This window comes from Ranitomeya variabilis, chromosome 3 (genome assembly GCF_051348905.1).
Source record: "Ranitomeya variabilis isolate aRanVar5 chromosome 3, aRanVar5.hap1, whole genome shotgun sequence".
NCBI classification, from domain to species: Eukaryota; Metazoa; Chordata; class Amphibia; order Anura; family Dendrobatidae; genus Ranitomeya; species Ranitomeya variabilis.
The window spans coordinates 635,929,045-635,952,121 of record NC_135234.1 but is presented as its reverse complement, the minus strand read 5'-3'; the positions used below and the strand labels follow the sequence as shown (position 1 = coordinate 635,952,121).

General features: G+C 43.7%; 1 protein-coding gene across 2 annotated transcripts in view; it reads left to right on the top strand.

Annotated features, from left to right (window-relative positions):
- The first annotated feature begins 537 nt into the window (after window positions 1–537).
- The window catches only part of SUOX (sulfite oxidase), a 41,579-nt gene continuing 19,039 nt past the window's right edge, over window positions 538–23,077 (top strand). Inside the window, exons 1-2 of one of the 2 annotated variants that reach the window (XM_077297568.1) lie at window positions 538–742; window positions 7,568–7,610. In XM_077297568.1, the coding sequence (XP_077153683.1) occupies window positions 7,576–7,610 (35 nt within the window). In that variant the 5' untranslated portion in view covers window positions 538–742; window positions 7,568–7,575. The other variant, XM_077297569.1, reaches the window with a different exon arrangement.

The window sequence follows — 23,077 nt, the reverse complement described above, 5'->3', positions numbered from 1 at the left end:
GTGCGCTATGTATTACAGTCACTGCCCGTCCTCCAGCGGCCCGGTGCAGCTGCTTAGACATCGGCCTGGGGGGCATATGCATTTCTGCGACCTGGCCCAGCCCGCCCCTGCATTGATCAGGGGCGTTGTCTGTAGCAAATGCAGGAAAAGAAATCTCCAGCGTGAAACTCCAGTTCAGTAAAAAGTCCAATGTTTTATTGATAAATTTAAAAATCCAGCATCAAAATTGGAAAGACCTGATGACAATGGGGTCCCATAGATAACACTGGGCCGAGTGCTGTGTGATGTTTTCTGGCATACCACTTGTCTGTATGCTAGTGTGACTCCGCCTAAGTGTGAAAAATCCACAGGTAGAATTGCACGTGCTTCCATTCACACGGTCAGTATTTTACCTCAGTAGTTATATGCCAAAACCAGGAGTGGAGCAATCAGAGGAAAAGTATAATAGAAACCCGTCACCACTTCTGTATTTATCACCCACTCCTGGTTTTGGCTTACAAATACTGAGGTAAAATGCTGCCCGTCATGAGTGACTGCCCAGTCTCCTGCACACAGGTCTTCTCCAGAGCTGAACTTCACTTTGCTCCATGTGCACAAACTCATTGAAAGGGTCAAATGGGGTGTCGGGTCGGGCCGCCCCCTCTGACGTCACTCTGTGTCCCCTATATAGGGGCAGATCGCGGCTGAGCTCCCGTGCGATCCATCAGTCAGAGGCAGAAGTGAGGACGTGCTCCGCAGTCAGGTAACTAAGCGCCTGTGGGGGGCGTCCTCCTCCTCCATCATCCTCTGGAGCCTGCGGGAGGAGGCTGCAGCTCCGGGTGGAGGGACACGTGTGCGGCTGTCACGGGCGGGACGGGGAGGACCTGCTGGCTTTGTGGTGACACAGCTGCTGGTTTGGAAACCTAAAAGCTGCGACTCCAGTTCTGCAAATAGAGAGGCTGAGTGTCAGCCAAGGGGGCGTCCAGCTGCCCTGCACGGACCGGGCTCCTCCGTCTGCCCCTGTGCGCACTGCTCTGAGGGGCTCTGCGCTGAGGCTGTAAGTTCCCCGGCTCTGCGGTTTGGGATCTCTGGCGGCTGTGATCCTTTGTGATCCTTCCTCCCTGGCACTGAGGCTCGGTGCCCGGTGTGAGGGATCCGCTCTTCCCATAGGTCGCCGTGTACACGCCCGCTTGCAGCACTGGAGATGCAAAGCTAGAAAGCTGCGACGTGTTCGGTGCGGAGCGCGTGTGTGTGAACACCGGGAATACTGAGGGGTTGGCACAGGCGGCTACCGGGAATACTGAGGGGTTGGCACAGGCGGCTACCGGGAATACTGAGGGTTTGGCACAGGCGGCTACCGGGAATACTGAGGGGTTGGCACAGTGTTTTTTTCCCTTTTGGCAGGAGGGGACGGCTTCTGCTTCAAATACTCTTTGAAATACGTTTTTTTTTTTTTTTCTGTTGGTATAAATGGGAGACTCGGTCTGTAGCTGAGGTGGCGGCAGGGGCAATGAGGGATTTCTGCTTTTAAAAACGAATAATTTGAGGCAGAAAAAAAGTTAAATCCATTCCACTAAAGCTGCATATTTTATATGGGGGAGGGGAGTGAAGTCTTTAGATTTGTGAAAAGCTCTTGTGCTCCACATAGAACATTAATGTCCTTGCCCTTCTAGGTGATGGAGGGGGATGGGATGTGATCTAAAGTCCTGCAGATTCTGTGGCATAGAATGTGACGGCCATGGCTCACAGACAGAAGTAATGTGGAGGGGTTGTTATATATTGTCCTATCTGCTGTCTGGTCTCCTTCCACTAAATGGCTAATCAGGGGGAAGGTGCACTTTGTAGCAGTGGGTACTCAGGACATACTTCTATCCTTTTGACACTTCTTGTAGTATATTGTGTTGTAGTTCTGTATTTCCCCTAAGTATTTAGATACATTATTGCTGAGACAGCCTTGTTTACATGCAGAAGGTAAAGGCTCCACAGATGTTACACTTCTCACAGCTGGTAGTTTGCTACATTTGTATCCAATCTCTGTAATCCTCTCACAGCTGCTGAACTACCTGAAGAATGGATTACCTTCCACTGGGTGCTACGGGGTAACATTCTCCTTGTGTAGTGACGTGCTGGCTGTGGCATGCCAAGGTATGGAGGCTTAGCTGGATGCAAACTCCCAGTCACAACTGCCTGAACACTGCGATTGGCCACCTAACTTTGCCTTCGGCCCCCAGTAATGGAGGGGTGATGTGAGAGGGCACAAAGACCTAGGTTGAAAAAATACTGTAGGTTTGCAGGGAGTAATGTCCTAATCTGTAAGGAACAAACAGCAAAAAAAGGAAAAAAAATCATCCTTTTGAATCCCCTTAATTGATGTACAATCGGCATAGCTGTGACCAGTTGTAACGGTTTATACCCTGTGTACTTTTCTTTGCTATATAAACAGTTACCTGGACAGGAATGCGCTGTAGAAATGCCACCGTACATCGTATGCAGCCGGTGTCCGAGCCAATAGAGATGCAGATACAGCAGCTTAAATAGCACTGGTGCCTTTATCCTGTGGTTTTTGGACCTAAGAGTGTTATTGTGGACTTCAATGTATTCATTTTCCTGATCGCAATGTATACCATGGGATAGTGTCCCGCTTCTTTCTTTTTCAGAATCTTTCTATTTTAAATGTTTTTATACTATGTTTTGAAGATAATTGTACTTCATCTTTACCTGAGTAATAGTTTGCCAATGGTAATCTGGTAGTGGTTAATAGACTGTTTTCTCGTAAAATAATGATAATGTTGGTGATTTGAGTACATTTCCTGCAGAATGTCAAGTTCTCATGTAGTGAATATCGGGGGGGTGGAATGTATGTTTCCCCTGTTAATATAGACATTATGTAACTGACGTCTAGACCTAGAGGCCATATTGGCCTTGTGCTCCATTGCTTCTTCTTCACTTTCTGGTAGTAGAATTGTTGGTTGTACATATGGAGTCACAATTGTAAAGACCGTTGTGCACAGTTTGAGTAAATGGGCCATACAGAAGTAGAGACCATGAAGCTTCCTTTGTTTTACACACTTTTTGGCGGTTTCAGCTGTCCGCTCCTTATCTCCCCCTGACACCTGCGAAGAGAGAATGCTCCCATAGACCTCAGATGGTCGCTGGCCCCTCCATGCATTACATGGTCAGCCGTGAATTTGTTTCTAATGCTCTGAGCTGATTCTTCTCCTGGCATGAAGGTGTTGTATTGATGAGCCAACCCCATTATTATATCTTTGAATATAGCCAGCATTGTAATTTGGGTGTAGCCGAGCTTGCCATCTTGTTTACTAGTTCTTGATGTTGTCGGTGTTCTGTAGAGGGTGCGGTCCCCCTGAAGCTTCTGCCGCTGCTGATAAATGAATAAACATTTCCCCATGTGTGTTTAGAAAGAAAACAAAATCTACATGGAAAATAATTTATTTACAGTTTATTTTCCTACTCTCACAGCCAGAGTGTTAACAAGATGTTCTTACATTTGTAAGTAGTTTAGTTGATCGTATTCATGCGGTAATGTGAGGGTTTTTGTTTTGATTTTAAACACAAATGTTTGGGGAAGGATGAATTCTTGGGGCGTTTGCCAAAGGTCTTTGGCAGAGAGCAGATTTTTACTCTCCAGAATGGGCAGAGAGGATCAGTCATTCATCCAGATTAATCTAAATGGGGTATCCAAAAGAAGAGACTAGGAAAAAGTGAATAACTCAAAGATGGTACAGTATACACCTGTCCATAGGTTTTCTTATATTTTATACTTTTTCTGAGAGCTGTATTAACTTAGTAAAACTTTTGATTTTCAGGGCCCCTTTTATAAAGACCTGATATAAAGAATTGTATGTCCATCTTGGCACCCATACGTTGAAGAAGCAGAACTTCCTCTTTCTGCAATTAATCTTGGTATTTCAGATTAAGGTATCTTTAAGCTGGAGAATTGTACATACTTAGGGATCCTAGAGACAGTATATGTCAGCTGAACAATGGTTTGGCTGACTCCTCCACATTCAGGAGTTCTCGCTCTGCCGAATGCTCCTGTGTTCTGAGACGCTGCGAGACTCCTGTAGCTGATCTCCCTGAGAGCCAAAAGTTCGGCAATTTAAAATCAGACGTACTTGATTCTCATTTCTCTACATAATCACCTGTTGGGAGGCCCCCATACAACTTAGTCTAATGTGTATGGAGAACTTAAGACGTTAGGCTAAGGTTACACATTGGACTGATGTCTTCGGGGACCATAAAGTCCCAAATTGGTTTTGCCTGTGTTGTTTTTTTTTGTTGTAGTTTTTGTTTTTTAAAGTCTTTGCAATAAACTTTACTTTTGACAATACAATTTATTACATCAAATCAGTGTTTGGTGTCTTATTTAGTCTCACACTGACACTGCAGCACTGTGGTAAATGTTGCAGTGAAGTTTATGATGCTACAATTAGCTGCTTAGTTTATCAGTCCTCACTTAAGATAAGCGGTTATATTGATTCCTTATGAACCATCTGATCTAAGCAATGTTATACACTGCCTCTCCTGGAGATTTTCCAAACTTGTGGCTCATTCTAGAATTGTGTCAGTGGTTATCAGATGGTGTTTCCTTAAGCTGATATATTAACTTGCAGTTTTGGTAAAAGAGTCTGCTCTGAAAAGTTCCCTTTCGACTTGTGTACACATTCTGTTCCTGAACTGGAAATGGCGGTGTATTCACATTGGGAGGTTGTAACACCGATGTTGTGTATGCTGTTCATATTTCATTTATCAGAAATGTAAGATGTAGTGTATCCAAACACCACTGAGTGAGCGCCACCTAAAGCTGACCATAGATAGAAAGTTTAGCTTAATGAATGATACTGACCAAATATTTTGAAACGTTATGAAGAGTTTACATTTGCCGATTGCACAGTATCTACAGCTTTCCTACTCCCTGCTCTTTTCACAGCTACCTCCGCAGCGAGCCTAATTTCCCCATACTTTTATGGCTGGACCTGGTGGTTAGGAGCACCCGGAATGACCTGATAGTCAAAACTGCAAAATAGAGCGAGCTCTGGGAAGTGGGAGCTCTGCTGACAGCAGCCCTAATCTATTATCACACACACTAGAATTAGCCGTGGATCGTACCTGACTCTGCCTAGACGACTCTTCACAGCCTGAGAGGTAACTACCCCTAAAGAGAAATATAGCCTCACCTTGCCTCAGAGAAATTCCCCAAAGGAAAAGAGCAGCCCCCCACATATATTGACTGTGAGTTAAGAGGAAGGCACAAACATAGGAATGAGACAGGTTTCAGCAAAGGAGGCCCGACTTACTAAAATAGACAGCAGATAGATAAAGGGATCTTTGCGGTCAGCACAAAAAACTACAAAAGCCACGCAAAGTGAGCAAGAAACCCCCCGCGTTGACTCACGGCACGGTAGGTGCCAATCTGCAACCCAGAGCTTCCACCTAGCGAGACAATATCATGAAAGCCAGCTGGACAAAACTTAGCAGGTACTCAGAAATATATTCAGCACACAAATGAACAACAAATGAGCTTAACAGGGACTTGGCTTCTGCTGAAGTAGACAGGACATCAGGAGATCCAAGAGAGATCTGAACCAGTACAGATACATTGACAACTGGCATCAGGTAACGATCTGAGCAGAGTTAAATAGAGGAACCAGCCCAGTCTTAAACGATGCAGCTGAGGGAGCCACCTCCAGACCAGCAGCTCCACTTTCAGCCACCAGAGGGAACCCACGGACAGAACTCACAGAAATACCATTCCTGACCACAGGAGGGAGTTCGAGAACAGAGTTCACAACACCATACACTGTGTGCAGAATTATTAGGCAAGTTGTATTTTGATCACAAGATACTTTTTATACATGTTGTCCTACTCCAAGCTGTTCAGGCTTGAGAGCCAACTACCAATTAAGTAAATCAGGTGATCTGCATCTCTAATGAGGAGGGTTGTGCTTAATTATTAGGCAACTTCCTTTCCTTTGGCAAAATGGGTGAGAAGAGAGCTTTGACAGGCTCTGAAAAGACCAAAATTGTGAGATGTCTTGAAGAGGGATGCAGCAGTCTTGAAATTGACAAACTTTGAAGCGTGATCACCGAACAATCAAGCGTTTCATGGCAAATAGCCAACAGGGTAGCAAGAAGCGTGTTGGGCAAAAAAGGCACAAAATAACTGCCCATGAATTGAGGAAAATCAAGCATGAAGCTGCCATGATGCCATTTGCTACCAGTTTTGCCATATTTCAGAGCTGCAACATTACTGAAGTAACAAAAAGCACAAGGTGTGCGATACTCATGGACTTGGCCAAGGTAAGGAAGGCTGAAAAACGACCACCTTTGAACAAGAAACAGAAGATAAAACGTCACGACTGGGCCAAGAAATATCTTAAGACTGACTTTTCAAAGGTTTTATGGACTGATGAAATGAGAGTGACTCTTGATGGGCCAGAGTCTGGATCAGTAAAGGGCAGAAAGCTCCACTCTGACTCAGACGCCGGTAAGGTGGAGGTGGGGTACTGGTATGGGCTGGTATCATCAAAGATGAACTTGTAGGACCTTTTCGGGCTGAGGATGGAGTGAAGCTCAACTCCCAGACCTACTACCAGTTTCTGGAAGACAACTTCTTCAAGCAGTGGTGCAGGAAGAGGTCTGTATCATTAAAGAAAAACATGATTTTCATGCAGGACAATGCTACATCACATGCCTCCAACTACTCGACAGCGTGGCTGGCCAGTAAAGGTCTCAAAGCAAAAATGACATGGCCCCCTTGTTCACCTGATCTGAACCTGTGGTCCCTCATAAAATGTGAGATCTACAGGGAGGGAAAACAGTACACCTCTCAGAACAGTGTCTGGGAGGCTGTGGTGGCTGCTGCACGCAATGTTGATCGTAAACAGATCAAGCAACTGACAGAATCTGGATGGAAGGCTGTTGAGTGTCATCATAAAGAAAGGTGGCTATATTGGTCACTAATTTATTTGGGTTTTGTTTTTGCATGTCAGAAATGTTTATTCCTAAATTTTGTGCAGTTATATTGGTTTATCTGGTGAAAATAAACAAGTGAGATGGGAATATATTTGGTTTTTATTAAGTTGCCTAATAATTCTGCACAGTAGTAGTTACCTGCACAAACAGCCAAATCTAAAAAAAACCACTCCAACTTCCAAAAATATTAAGCTTTGATATTTGTGAGTCTTTTGGGTTGATTGAGAACATAGTTGTTGAGCAATAATTAAAAATAATCCTCTAAAACACAACTTGCCTAATAATTCTGCACACAGTGTACAAGTCAGTAACCTCTTTAGGTAGCAGTTTCCTATGTCTAAATAGCTGCTGTAAAGCTGCTCTCTAAATGTTAAGTTACTTGGTCAAGATTGTTGCTTCCATATTAATCGGAAAAGAGAATACAAAAATTGAGATGTATTTAAAAAAAAAAAAAAAAGAGAAAAGAGCAAAATAATGGCCTGTTTATCAAGTGCAGAACAAGTAGCCTTGTTTATGAATATACACTCACATGTTGTGTTTCTGTGTGTGGTTTTTGTTTTAAATCCTAACAATTTGCTTGCTTTTAATTTAGGGTAAAACATGGCCCTACTATGCAGCCTGACCAAACCACATAGGTAAGTAAGCAATCCATTTTTAATTATTCTGTTTTTGGGGTACCTATAGGGATGGCATCATATTTTCAATTTCTGTATTTTTAACTATGTTTTGGGATACAATTGTGTAGACTCTTGCCAATTAATTAAATGTCCTTTTCTAAGAGAACAGACCTGGCATTTGTGGATAAATATAAGTTGGCGCCAGCAATCATGATGCCAGCAATGACCAAACAAACGTGGGACAATCGCTCCATTTGTTTACCTCTTATGGCTGCCATGATGCGTAGAAATCATAGCATTTAGTGGTCAGGATCGGAGTTCTCGAATCCTAATCATTACAACAGGTGTGTGGTTGTCAGTTATTGCCACTTTTCCTCTGGTGATAGAGTGGTCACACTTAAAAGGTTATGCTAATATATGCACAACATGTGGTGATTGCACACTTATGATTTGCTTACTTCATGCTATGCTTACTTCATGCTAGAATTCTCAGCATGAAATTCTGTGTGGGGGTTATGACATTGCTGTCTTGTTTAATAAGTAACACTAGTAACGCAGGCTTCTGCTAACCAGTATGTTTTTATTTGTACGCCCCCCCTTTTTTTTTTTTTTTACCCGTGTGTGCAGTGAGCCTCATCGCCTAATGTTGTTTCTTTATTATACAATACACAACAGTCTGCCCTATATTGTGCCTCATCTGTACAAAATCTAAGCAAGCAAAGACCTATGTAGGAAAGGACAAGCAATCCAGTATTTAGTAAAAACTGTAGTGGCTTAAAAATTCAAGCCAGTACATGGGACTCCTGCACTATTCGTTTTCTTGGAATAGAAGTGCGCTTGACTTCAGTCTCCATTCAAGAGTTGGCACCATGTGGGTTTTATTTTCATCCCTAAGTAGGAAGGAAAGGATATTACAGTCTTGGAATACCCCTATAATGCATGTTAGGCAATATGGTCCTCATATGGCTCATTTACATTGCAAGATAATCGTGAATGAGCATTATTAAAAATGCTCATTTCATGATGCTTGTTTGTTGGGTGAAATGATCTTTTATGCAGCATAAAAGATCATTGATCTCTGCGTTGCATTGTCCTGTTTAAACAGGACTTGAACGGTGAAGAAGAATGGCAGAATAGATCACTTGGTCGCATCTCTTACTTCAGCCTGTGTAAACAGTCATTCAAGTGACTATGGATTGGTATAATAATAATCATCTTTATTTATATAGTGCCAACATATTCCACAGCGCTTTACAGTTTAACAGTTTCAAACACAGCAGTCATAAGTAACAACGTTGACAATACAATAATTAAAGCAAAATAAGACAACCCTGCTCGTGAGAGCTTACAATCTACAATGAGGTGGAGGAGATACAAAGAACAGGGATGTATTTACAATGATGGTCCAGCCATCTTCAGGGGGTGGGGGATAGATGGAAGTAGTGAATGGGCTACACACACAAACATAAAATGACTTTGATTAGGGAACGTGATAGGCCGCTCTGAACAAATGTGTTTTGAGGGAGCACCTAAAACTATTCAAATTGTGGATGGTCCTAATATCTTGGGGTAGAGCATTCCAGAGAATTGGCGCAGCACGGGAGAAGTCTTGGAGTCGGGAGTGGGAGGTACGGATTAGTGCAGAGGTTAGTTGAAAGTCATTTGCAGAGCGCAGCGGTCGGTTAGGCTGATAGACTGAAATGAGGGAGGAGATGTAAGGGGGTGCTACACTGTGGAGAGCTTTGTGGGTGAGAACAAGGACTTTGAATTGGATTCCATAATGAATGGGCAGCCAGTGTAATGACTGGCGAAGAGCGGACACGTCTGAATACAGATTAGCTAGATGGACAACCCTGGCTGCTGCATTAAGGATAGACTGGAGAGGGGAAAGTCGAGTGAGGGGGGAGGCCAATTAATATAGCGTTACAGTAGTCCAGGCGGGAGTGGATCAAGGTGATAGTGAGGGTTTTTGTTGTTTCCATGGTGAGAAAAGGGCAGATTCTAGAGATTTTGTTTAGGTGTAAGTGGCACGAGCGGGCAAGAGATTGTATGTGGGATGTGAAGGAGAGATCGGAGTCAAACATAAAACCCAGACAGCGTGCCTGCTGTCGGGGTGTTATTATGGTGCCACCCACGGAGAGGGAAATGTCAGATTTAGGGAGATTAGTAGATGGCGGGAGCAGAAGAAGTTCAGTTTTGGAGAGGTTGAGTTTCAGATAGTGGACATGATGTTGGAAACTGCGGATAGTGAGTGGCGTTCTGTAGTACAGCGGGGGTAAGGTCAGGGGATGACGTGTATAGTTGGTCTGTCCAATTGGGGCTGTGTAGAGAGAGAAGAGAAGGGGGCCAAGGACTGAGCCCTGAGGTACCCCGACAGTGAGAGGAAGAGGAGATGAAGTGGAGCCAGAGAACAGAACACTGAAGGAGCGGTCAAAGATAGGAGGAGAACCAGGAGAAAGTAGTGTCCTTAATGCCTAGTGACTGGAGCCTAGAGAGTAGGAGAGGGTGGTAAACTGTGTCGAAAGGTCGAGAAGAATGAGCAGGGAGTGGTCACCATTATCTTTTGCTGTCGGAAGGTCATTGGTCACCTTGATGAGTGCAGTTTCTGTCGAATGTAGGGGGGGGGTGGAAACCAGACTGCGAAGGGTCTAGGAGGGAGGGAGTGGAGAGTTAACTGGTAAGGCGGGAGTAGACCAGGCGCTCAGAGTTTAGAGATGAAGTGGAGATTGGAGACCGGTCTGTAGTTATTTGTGCAGGATGGGTCGATGGCGGGTTTCTTTAGTAATGGAGTACTGATAGTGTTTGAAGGAGGAGGGGAAAATGCCAGAGGAGAGGGAGAGATTAAAGATTGTAGTTAGGTGAGTTGTGACAACTGGAGAGAGAGACTGGAGGAGATGTGAGGGAATGGGGTCGGTAGTGCATGTAGTCGGACGAGAAGAAGAGAGGAGCTTGGAGACTTCTTATTCTAAAAGTTTGTCAACTGGCGGTTGTATCGTGCCTCTGGTTGGTCTGTGTAAATGGACACTTCGTTTGCATAGGAGATAGCTGAGTGCTCTACTATGCTTTTTCTAGCCATATAGAGAAAGGGCGTGTAGGTGTGTATGTACTTCCTTTCCATTCAGATTGAGCTCTGCAAATCCCTTTTTCAAGGAATCAGTGGCGTTCCTAGCGATCAAGAAGTTTTCCCTATTCGAGCCCTTGGCAAAGTGCTGGCTGTTCCAGTCCAGCCCGTGAAATTGAGACAGCCGAAGGGCTGAAACAAGGGCACACGGGCTTCCCTTCTGTTGCCGCTGTCTGGATGCTGACAGCGTGTGGAGCGTGTGGACCAGCAGATATGATATCACTTAATCTTTGTACTCCAATATCCCACACCAGGATGGATTAAATGCCCCCTGACGAAGGCAGACGCCGAAACGCGCGTCGGGGCCCGGCACATCCCTGGGACATACTCACCATATAGCAGGTAACACTTTGGCTGGTTCTATCCTATAACAGAAGCACCTTTACTTATTTTAGCACTTGCCACTAGGTGTTTCACATTTATTTGTTCTCCTGGTTATTATGGCCTTTACCTTAGCCTGTTTACAATATCTGTTGGTATTAGTATTCAATATTTATATTGTTACTTGTTCCAGCCCTTACCTATACTTTTGCACATGCACTTTATAAATTTTCATTATTTCAATATATTTTTACACTGCTATATTGTCTCTCAAAACGGTATATTATTACGTATACATACCTTTATACGTTACTACAAGTATTCTTGCATTTTTTATATGTCCCCGGTTTTGTGCGGTTCTGGTATTTTCCCCACCGTTCCACTGTTCATTTTATTTTCATTAATAAATATTGTTGTTTCATACCTTATTTTGGACTTTTTTGTCTGGGTTTTTTCCCGTTGTTCTCTTTGGATTAAATGCCTGCAAATTCTTCCTGGAAAACACAGGGACTGATGCAAATTCTGTGGTGAAACTTATAAAATTCATCCTCACCCACAATTACTTTGAATTTGACAAGAAGATCTATCTACAGGAGACTGGCACAGCAATGGGAAGTAAAATGGCCCCACAGTATGCAAATCTTTTCATGGCCAAGCTTGAAAGCGACTTTGTCCTCATGTCCCATCAGGCCTCTGGCCTACTACCGCTACATTGATGACATTTTAATTATCTGGACGGAGTCTGAACCACAGCTAAAGACGTTCCATGAACATTTTAATCAATTTCATCCCACCATCAACTTGACACTCAACTACTCCTGTACTGAAATTAACTTTTTGGACACCATCATTAAGCTGCAGAACAATAAAATAGAGACATCCCTGTATCAGAAGCCAATCGACCGTCCAACATACCTTAAATGGGACAGTTTCCATCCAAAACACATAAACTCCATTGTCTACAGCCAAGCCATCAGATACAATCGTATATGTTCCAACCCAATGGATAGAGATGAACACCTGGGTCGCCTCAGAAAGACCTTTTTGAATCAGGGCTACCATCCAAGAACAATTGAAAATCCGATCACAAGAGCCACCAGAATATCAAGGAATCACCTGCTACATTACAAGGCTAAAGAAAATAACCGGGTACCTCTAGTAGTTACCTACAATCCAAATCTGGAGGCGCTAAGGGGAGCTGCACGGAAATTACAACCTTTACTGCAAAAAGATGCCCGCTTACAATCCATTTTTCCAGACCCCCCATTACTGTGTTTTAGGCAGCCCCCAAATCTAAGAAGCATCATTGTCAAGAGCTCCCTGTCCTCTCCAACAGCTGCAGGTACCTCTCCTTGCAACCAGAAAAAATGTAAAACCTGTCCATTTATAATGACCACGGACAAGATAAAGATTCCCAACTCACATCAGGACTACAAGATACCAGGTACTTTCAGCTGCGTCACTTCTAATGTGGTGTACCTAATTATTTGTACTAAATGTCCAACTGGGGGTCTGTATGTGGGGGAGACAGGGCAAAAACTGAGAACAAGGATGAACTCTATACCTGTGGCAATACATTTGTCTCCCAAATTATAACATTATGGACACGAAATTACATGTACTAAAAGGTAACTTCAAATCGCAGAAAGACAGGAGAGTCTGGGAATATAAACTGATGACGACCTTTGACACTCTAACTGCAGGAATGAATGTGTCACATGGATTTATGTCTTTTTACATCAATTGCCCATCAGACCATGTGGGGTCATCACAACAGAGACCCTAATCACAGTACAATAAAACATTCCTTATCTAAGAATTGGCCCAATATTTATGGACGTAACTGTTTATCACCCATGGTAATTCTGCTTCATGTCACCTGGCTTATCCATGTTTTTTTTTCCCCTCCTTTTTTTTTTTTTTCTCTATACTATGTTGTGCATAAATATGTGATTCTTCAGAATTTGTTTTAGTCTTTGCCTGATGAAGAGTCGTATGTAGTCTCGAAAGCTTGCAATTTGTTACCATCTTTTCAGTTAGCCATTAAAAGGTATCAACCACTGAGGACTCTCAATTCTAAATATTGGACTTTGTCTGATCATTTATGCCTCCAAGCGCATCTTGTAGCGCCCACACAGCGCCCCCTCACTGTGTGTGTGTGTGTGTGTGTGTGTGTGTGTGTATATATATATATATATATATATATATATATATATATATATATATATATATATATATTATTATAATATTAGACTCTCCGGAACGTACTCTACTCTAGCCTGTTAAATATAAATATATTTGTATGTATTTTTCTTTAAGGGAATGAGTCACATACTTTTTTTTTTTTTTTTTTTTTTTTATGTCCATTAATACCACATACAAGGGACAAATACCGTCACACCATTACCAGACCACATATTGCCACCACATAGTGACCAATAATACCACATACAAGGGACAAATTCCATCACACCATGACCAGATGACGTATTACCACCACATAGTGACCAAATAATACCACATACAAGGAACAAGTACCACCACACCATGGCCAGACCACATATTTGGTCAGTATGTGGTGGTAATAATACCACCTACAAGGAACAAATACCACCACACCATGACCAGATCACATATTACCACCACGTAGTGACTGAATGCTACAATACTGATCATAAATTTTAAAAAAAACCCACCATACTAAGTGTCATTATACAGAGGAACTCTGTATTTACTGTCAGTGTACAGGTAATAGTGATGATCGGTGACATTCATTATACACAGGAGCTCTGTATACAGTGTCAGAGTACAGGTAATAGTGATCATGGTGACATTGTACACAGGACCTCTGTATATAGTATACAGATAACAGACTCACCAGTGTTGTCTCTAGTCCCTCATCTTTGCTTTTCTTTTTCATCCAGCACAGACTGCCGTCACTTCTTCCAACCAGGATTCGTCTCTGCATAAAATAAGTTATCTAGACACCACTTCCAGAGCACATTCCCCACTTTTCTTTCTACTACAGTACACATCTGAATACAGACATGCACCCACCATCAATATATAATTGGTTATTATGCAACCCACCATTCCAAATATAAATTATAATCTGCTACTGTGCCCCACTAACTATAAATAGCCACTTTCCCCTTTTAATATATAAATTAATTAGCACCTGTACTTCCCCCAATTCATTACCAGTCACTTCATCAATACCCCCCACTATGTACCTTCCGCTCTAACCTTAACCCAAATTCATTATATTTACATGCCCCTCCCACCCCAATTCATTGTCATGTCTCTCCCATCCTCTATTCATTATCCACTGCTCTCCTCACCCCCCCCCCCCCACCTTCAATTCTGTCCCTCACACTGAATTCCTCATTTGCAGTCCCCTTTCATCCCCTCACTTCATCATTTGCAGTTCCCCTTCCTCCCTTCACCCATTTGAATTCATTTTATAAAGAAGTCAAAAATGTTTTTTTTATACCCGCCTCACAGACATTCCCCAGCAGGCGCAGATCTGCTTCCAGCGTCCGGTACATGTCGACGCGTACACGATGACATCTGCTCATACGTGCCGTCACCTGACCGGAAGTACAAATAACACGGAGGGAGCAAGAGCTGCGCAGTCGTCAAGTTTAGACGGCCGTGTACAGCTCCAAGAAAGCTTGCGGGCCCCAGCGCTGATGTGTGCACCACAGCACTTTAATGCATTTTGGGGCCCAGTGAGCAGAAGCACAAGAGCAGGGTTTATGGGCCCCCTCTGTACTGTTGCTCATCAGGCCTCATACAGCACGAAGGGCAGTAATGCCCTGATGGCGTCCCTGCCCCTGTTCTATTCTATAGATTGGTATGACATTCTAAGCTTTCTACAAACCCTTTTAATAAAGTCACAATTGTTTCTAAAAAAGAAGAGCATGTCCAGCTTCACCGAATCCGTAAAAAAGAGCTTTCTTTATTCACAAATTTTAGATATGGAGGATACAAACTTCAGCACGAACCATATGGGTAAGAATCTCAACGTGTTTCTGGAGACTAAGCTCCCTTAATCATGACATCACGACATGACACTGAATTTATTCTTTTTCTTCTTTTTCTATTTCCTGCATAAGTGTAGGGTGGGGATCAGCAATCGGCTACAAGTTTTATTGGTGATAGTGTGTCCATCCTGGTAAACAGTAAATTTTTTTTTTTTTTTTTGAGAAATTTATCATAAACTATTGATGGAAACTGACTTTATAATCTATATTGATGTATCATAGGCTCCTCCTGGTGTTTCTCTCTGCTTATCCTTATATTTTTGTGTGTTTGACAATACTTCTATTCAATTGCTTTTTTTTTTTTTTTTTTTTTTTCCATTTATCCTCTACAATCTGCGGCATGTGGCCTCTACATGAAGTAAAGCTGATGTTATGATTTTTAAATTTAATTTAGTACGTTGGGCAATATTTTCACAAATACAATTTTCACATTTTAAATTTTTATTCTGTTAAACCAGAGAGTTATGTGACACAAAATAGTTGATAAATAACATTTCTCACATGTCTACTTTACATCAGCACAATTTTGGAAACAACATTTTTTTTTTTTTGGGGAAGTTATAAGGGTTAAAATTTGACCAGCGATTTCTCATTTAAACAACAAAATTTACAAAACCATTTTTTTTTTTTTTTTTTTAGGGACCACCTCACATTTGAAGTCAGTTTGAGGGTTCTATATGGCTGAAAATACCCAAAAGTGACACCATTCTAAAAACTGCACCCCTCAAGGTGCTCAAAACCACATTCAAGAAGTTTATTAACCCTTCAGGTGTTTCACAGCAGCAGAAGCAACATGGAAGTAAAAAATGAACATTTTAACTTTTTAGTCACAAAAATGATCTTTTAGCAACAATTTTGTTATTTTCCCAAGGGTAAAAGGAGAAACTGGACCACGAAAGTTGTTGTCCAATTTGTCCTGAGTATGCTGATACCTCATATGTGGGGGTAAACCACTGATTCGGCGCACGGCAGGGCTTGGAAGGGAAGGAGCGCCATTTTTGACTTTTTGAATGAAAAATTGGCTCCAATCTTTAGCGGACACCATGTCGCGTTTGGAGAGCCCCTGTGTGCCTAAACATTTGAGCTCCCCCACAAGTGACCCCATTTTGGAAGCTAGACCCCCTAAGGAACTTATCTAGATGCATAGTGAGCACTTTAAACCCCCAGGTGCTTCACAAATTGATCCGTAAAAATGAAAAAGTACTTTTTCTTTCACAAAAAAATTCTTTTAGCCTCAATTTCTTCATTTTCACATAGGCAACAGGATAAAATGGATCCTAAAATTTGTTGGGCAATTTCTCCTGAGTATGCCGATACCTTATATGTGGGGGTAAACCACTGTTTGGGCGCACGGCAAGGCTCGGAAGGGAAGGCTCGCCATTTGACTTTTTGAATGGAAAATTAGCTCCAATTGTTAGCGGACACCATGTCGCGTTTGGAGAGCCCCTGTGTGCCTAAACATTGGAGCTCCCCCACAAGTGACCCCATTTTGGAAACTAGACCTCCCAAGGAACTAATCTAGATGTGTGGTGAGCACTTTGAACCCCCAAGTGCTTCACAGAAGTTTATAACGCAGAGCCATGAAAATAAAAAATAATTTTTCTTTTCTCGAAAATGATTTTTTAGCCCGCAATCTTTTATTTTCCAAAGGGTAACAGGAGAAATTTGACCCCAAACATGGTTGTCCAGTTTCTCCTGAGTACGCTGATGCCCCATATGTGGGGGTAAACCACTGTTTGGGCACACGTCGGGGTTCGGAAGGGAAGTAGTGACGTTTTCAAATAGAGACTTTCATGGAATGCTCTGCGGGCGTCACGTTGTGTTTGCAGAGCCCCTGATGTGCCTAAACAGTAGAAACTCCCCACAAGTGACCCCATTTTGAAAACTAGACCCCCGAAGGAACTTATCTAGATGTGTGGTGAGCACTTTGATCCCCCAAGTGCTTCACAGAAGTTTATAACGCAGAGCCGTGAAAATAAAAAATCATTTTTCTTTCCTCAAAAATAATTTTTTAGCCCGCAATTTTTTATTTTCCCAAGAGTTACAGGAGAAATTGGACCCCAAAAGTTGTTGTCCAGTTTCTCCTGAGTACGCTGGTACCCCATATGTGGGGGTAAACAACTGTTTGGGCACACGTCCGGGCTCGGAAGGGAGAGAGCACCATTTGACTTTTTCAACGCAAGATTGGCTGGAATCAATGGTGGCGCCATGTCGCGTTTGGAGACCCCCTGATGTGCCTAAACGGTGGAAACCCCTCAATTCTATCTCCAACACTAACCCCAACACACCCTTAACCCTAATCCCAACCGTAACCACAACCCTAACCCCAACACACCCCTAACCCTAGTCTTAACCCTAATTCCAACTCTAACTCTAATTCCAACCCTAACCCTAAGGCTATGTGCCCACGTTGCGGATTTGTGTGCGGATTTTTCGGTACCGTTTTTGAAAAATCTGCAGGTAAAACGCACTGCGCTTTACCTACGGATTTACCGTGGATTTCCAGTGGTTTTTTTGTGTGGATTTCACCTGCGGATTCCTATTATGGAGCAGGTGTAAAACGCTGCAGAATCCGCACAAAGAATTGACATGCTGCGGAAAATACAATGCAGCGTTTCCACGCTGTATTTTCTGCACCATAGGCACAGCGGATTTGCTTTTCCATAGGTTTACGTGGTACTGTAAACGTGATGGAAAACTGCTACGAATCCGCAGCGACCAATCCGCTGATCCCTAATTCTAACCCTTTCTATCCCTAATTCTAACCCTATCCCTATGTGCAACCCTATCCCTATGTGCAACCCTATCCCTAACCCTATCCCTAACCCTATCCCTATGTGCAACCCTATCCCTAATGGAAAAACAAAAATAAATATATTTTCTGTACTTTATTATTGTCCTTATCTATGGGGGTGATAAGCCCCCCCCCCCCCCCCTTTATTTACTTTTTTTATTTTGATAGAACTTATCACAGCGATCAAAATGTACAGGGAACGAATCGGCCGGCAGATTCGGCGGGCGCACTGCGCATGCGCCCGCCATTTTCCAAGATGGCGGCGCCCATGTGAGAAGACCGAGGACACCGGGAGGGACACCGGGACTAGGTAAGTATGGGGGGGTGCGATCAGACAGCGGGGGGGGGGCAGAGGGAAGGACGGGGGAGGGTCGGAGGGGAGAGGAAGGCGCTTAGGACAGGACGGAGGGGTAGGGAACACTAACGGTGGCTGCAGATCGCCGCCGTCAGTCGGTGGGGGGGGCCAGATCGGGGTCTCCAGCCATGGCCGATGCTATTGAAGCATCGGCCATGGCTGGATTGTAATATTTCACCAATTTTCATAGGTGAAATATTACAGATTGCTCTGATTGGCTGTTTCACTTTCAACAGCCAAACAGAGCGATCGTAGCCACGGGGGGGTGAAGCCACCCCCCCTGGGCTGTAGCACCACTCCCCCCTGTCCCTGCATGTCAGGTGAAATTGGAGTTAACCCTTTCACCCAGCCTGCGGGGACGCGATCCAGCCATGACGCATATGCTGCGTCACAGGTCGGTTTGGCACTGGTTTTCATGACTCATACGCTGCGTCAAAGGTCGGGAAGGGGTTAAAGAACTGTTCCCTGAATCTGCAATGGGAGAATCTTAAGTCATACACATTAGTTGACTGTCGGACGGCTATCTCTCGGGACATAGACAAAAACTTGTGGCCAATTTAGTTCCTCAGCCCACAACACCTGCCTCCTAGCACCTATATGGCTGAAAAGGAGTCATGTCATATAAGAGAAGTTGGCAATTAATTTTCTCAAGGGGCCATATGAGACCATCACGGTCGTGGAGGTTGAACCAATGGGCTGAAATTAATTTTGCTCAATATTAATCTGTTTTATCTTAATGTTGATCAGAATTAAGTGTGCTGACAGCCCCCTATATAGAGTCTGAGCACACACCTTGTTCCACTCGTGATCCTCCGCTCTGGTCTTTGCTGTGTGTACTAACTTTCCACACAGCAGGTGTGATGTAATCTCCCTGCTAACACCCTTGCACCTCTCCAGTCCATCCTTAACTCTGCTGCCCGACTAATATATCTCTCTCCTCGCTACTCCTCCGCTTCCCCCCTCTGCAAATCTCTTCACTGGCTCCCATTCGCTCAGCGTATCCAGTTCAAATTAGTAATACTGACCTCCATGTACAGTTATATGAAAAAGTTTGGGCACCCCTATTAATCTTAAGCTTAATGTTTTATAAAAATTGTGTTTTTTTGCAACAGCTACTTCAGTTTCATATATCTAAACCAGGGGTGGGGAACCTCGGCTCTCCAGCTGTTATAAAACTACAACTCCCAGCATGCCCTAGCAACTTGCAGCAGTTGAGGCATGCTGGGAATTGTAGTTCTCCCACAGCTGGAGGGCCAAGGTTCCTGACCCCTGATCTAAACTGTTGGACACAGTAATGTTTCTGCCTTGAAATGAGCTTTATTGTACTAACAGAAAATGTGCAATCTGCATTCAAACAAAATTTGACAGGTGCATAAGTATGGGCACCTCACCAGAAAAGTGACATTAATATTTAGTAGATCCTCCTTTTGCAAAAATAACAGCCTCTAGTCGCTTCCTGTAGCTTTTAATGAGTTCCTGGATCCTGGATGAAGGTATTTTTGACCATTCCTCTTTACAAAACAATTCCAGTTCAGTTAAGTTTGATGGTCGCCGAGCATGGACAGCTTTCTTCAAATGATCCCACAGATGTTCAATGATATTCAGGTCTGGGAACTGGGATGGCCATTCCAGAACAGTGTAATTGTTCCTCTGTATGAATGCCTGAGTAGATTTGGAGTGGTGTTTTGAATCATTGTCTTGCTGAAAGATCCATCCCCTGCGTAACTTCAACTTTGTCACTGAATCATGAACATTATTGTCAAGAATCTGCTGATACTGAGAGGAATCCATGCGTCCCTCAACTTTAACAAGATTCCCGGGGTCGGCATTGGCCACACAGCCCCAAAGCATGATTTAACCTCCACCAAATGTTATTGTGGGTAGCAAGTGTTTTTCTTGGAATGCTGTGTTTTTTTGCCGCCATGCATAACGCCTTTTTGTATGACCAAACAACTCAATCTTGGTTTCATCAGTCCACAGGACCTTCTTCCAAAAAGAAATTGGCTTCTCCAAATGTGCTTTTGCATACCTCAACCGACTGTTTGTGGCGTGCTTGCAGAAACGGCTTCTTTCGCATCACTCTCCCATACAGCTTCTCCTTGTGCAAAGTGCGTTGTATAGTTGACCGATGCACAGTGACACCATCTGCAGCAAGTTGATGCTGCAGGTCTCTGGAGGTGGTCTGAGGATTGTCCTTGACTGATCTAACCATTCTTCTTCTCTGCCTTTCTGATGTTTTTCTTGGCCTGCCACTTCTGGCCTTAACAAGAACTGTACCTGTGTTCTTCCATTTCCTTACTATGTTCCTCACAGTGGAAATTGACAGGTTAAATCTCTTAGACAGCTTTTTGTATCCTTCCCCTGAACAACTATGTTGAATAATCTTTGTTTTCAGATCATTTTGACAGTTGTTTTGAGGAGCCCATGATGCCACTCTTCAGAGGAGATTCAACTTGCAAGTGGCCACTTTAAGTAGCTTTTCTCATGATGCACACCTGGCTATGAAGTTCAAAGCTCAATGAGGTTACAAAACCAAAAAAAGTGCTTTAGTAAGTCAGTAAAAAGTAGGTAGGAGTATTTAAAACAAGAAAAAGATAAGGGTGCCCATACTTTTGCACCTGTCAAATTTTGTTTGAATGCAGATTGCACATTTTCTGTTAGTACAATAAACCTCATTTCAAGGCAGAAACATTACTGTGTCCAACAGTTATTAGATATATGAAACTGAAATAGCTGTTGCAAAAAAACACAACAATTTTTATAAAACATTAAGATTAAGGCCGGGGTCACACATGCGTGTTTTACGGACGTAAGAGCGCAGAAACTACGTCCGTAAAACTCGCATTACATACGGCACAATGATTCTCAATGAGTCTAGTCCTATCAGGCGTATATTACGGATCCGTAATATACGGCGTTGTACGGGCGTAGAAAATCGCAGCATGCTGCGTTTGTCAGCGTATTGCGCAAAAAAATCGCCAATGAAAGTCTATGGGGGCGAGAAAAATACGGATTCCACACGGACCAGCAGTGTGACTTGCGAGAAATACGCAGCGGTGTTAGTGAAAAGTCGGTAATTCAATTGCCGGCTTTTCATTTCTCCTGCACAAACCCGACAGGATATGAGACATGGTTTACATATAGTAAACCATCTCATATCCCCATTTTTTTTGCATATTCCACACTACTAATGTTAGTAGTGTGTATGTGCAAAATTTCAGCGCTGTAGCTGCTAAAATAAAGGGTTAAATGGCGGAAAAAATTGGCGTGGGCTCCCGCGCAATTTTCTCCGCCAGAATGGTAAAGCCAGTGACTGACAGCAGATATTAATAGCCAGGAGAGGGTCCATGGTTATTGGCCCCCCCGTGGCTAAAAACATCTGCCCCCAGCCACCCCAGAAAAGGCACATCTGGAAGATGCGACTATTCTGGCACTTGGCCACTCTCTTCCCACTCCCTGTAGCGGTGGGATATGGGGTAATGAAGGGTTAATGCCACCTTGCTATTGTAAGGTGACATTAAGCCAGATTAATAATGGAGAAGCGTCAATTATGACACCTATCCATTATTAATCCAATTGTTTGAAAGGGTTAAAAAACACACACACACACACACACACACACACACACACACACACACACACACACACACACACACACACACACACACACACACACACACACACACACACACACGATTTAAAAGTATTTTAATGAAATAAACACAGCGGTTGTTTTAATAATTTATTGCTCTCTCAATCCATTTGCAGGCCCTCGCTTGGCAAAATAATAAACGCACAAGATACATACCTTCTGATGTCCTATCACGTCCAACGAGGTAATCCATCTGAAGGGGTTAACTAATATTACAGGCACGAGCTGCGATAAACCACTCGCTCGTGCCTGTAATCCCCGGGTGCTGAAAGGAAAGCTAGATCTGTACTTACATTGAGTCGCGGTGATGCGCCCCTGCTGGATGTTCTCATGAACTGCAGCCTGGGAACTTTTTCCCACGCTCCAGGTCATATGAGGACATCCACCAGGGGGCGCATCACCGTGACTGAAGGAAATGTAGGTCAATGACCTACATTTCATTCATTTGCCGGGGAATTACAAGCACGAGCACACAGCTGCATTAGCAGGGCTCCTGCCTGTAAAATATTTTAACCCCTTCAGCAGTGGTGTAACTACAAAGTTATGGGCCCCGGTGCGAACTTCCAAATGGGGCCCCCCCCCCCACCTTCCCCCGCCCCCACAACCCCCCCACCTTCCCCCGCCCCGCTTCCCCTAGATACGCCTCGGACTGTTGCAGGAATCTCCTGCACTGCAACATGGTGTTGGGTGCCAGCACAGCCCGCACAGTGGTATATCCAGCACAGCCCGCACAGTGGTATATCCAGCACAGCCCGCACAGTGGTATATCCAGCACAGACCGCACAGTGGTATATCCAGCACAGACCGCACAGTGGTATATCCAGCACAGACCGCACAGTGGTATATCCAGCACAGACCGCACAGTGGTATATCCAGCACAGCCCTCACAGTGGTATATCCAGCAGAGCCCGCACAGTGGTATATACAGCAGAGCCCGCACAGTGTTATATACAGCAGAGCCCGCACAGTGTTATATAGAGCACAGCCCGCACAGTGTTATATACAGCAGAGCCCGCACAGTGGTATATAGAGCACAGCCCGCACAGTGTTATATACAGCAGAGCCCGCACAGTGGTATATACAGCAGAGCCCGCACAGTGGTATATACAGCAGAGCCCGCACAGTGGTATATACAGCAGAGCCCGCACAGGGATATATACAGCAGAGCTCGCACAGGGATATATACAGCACAGCCC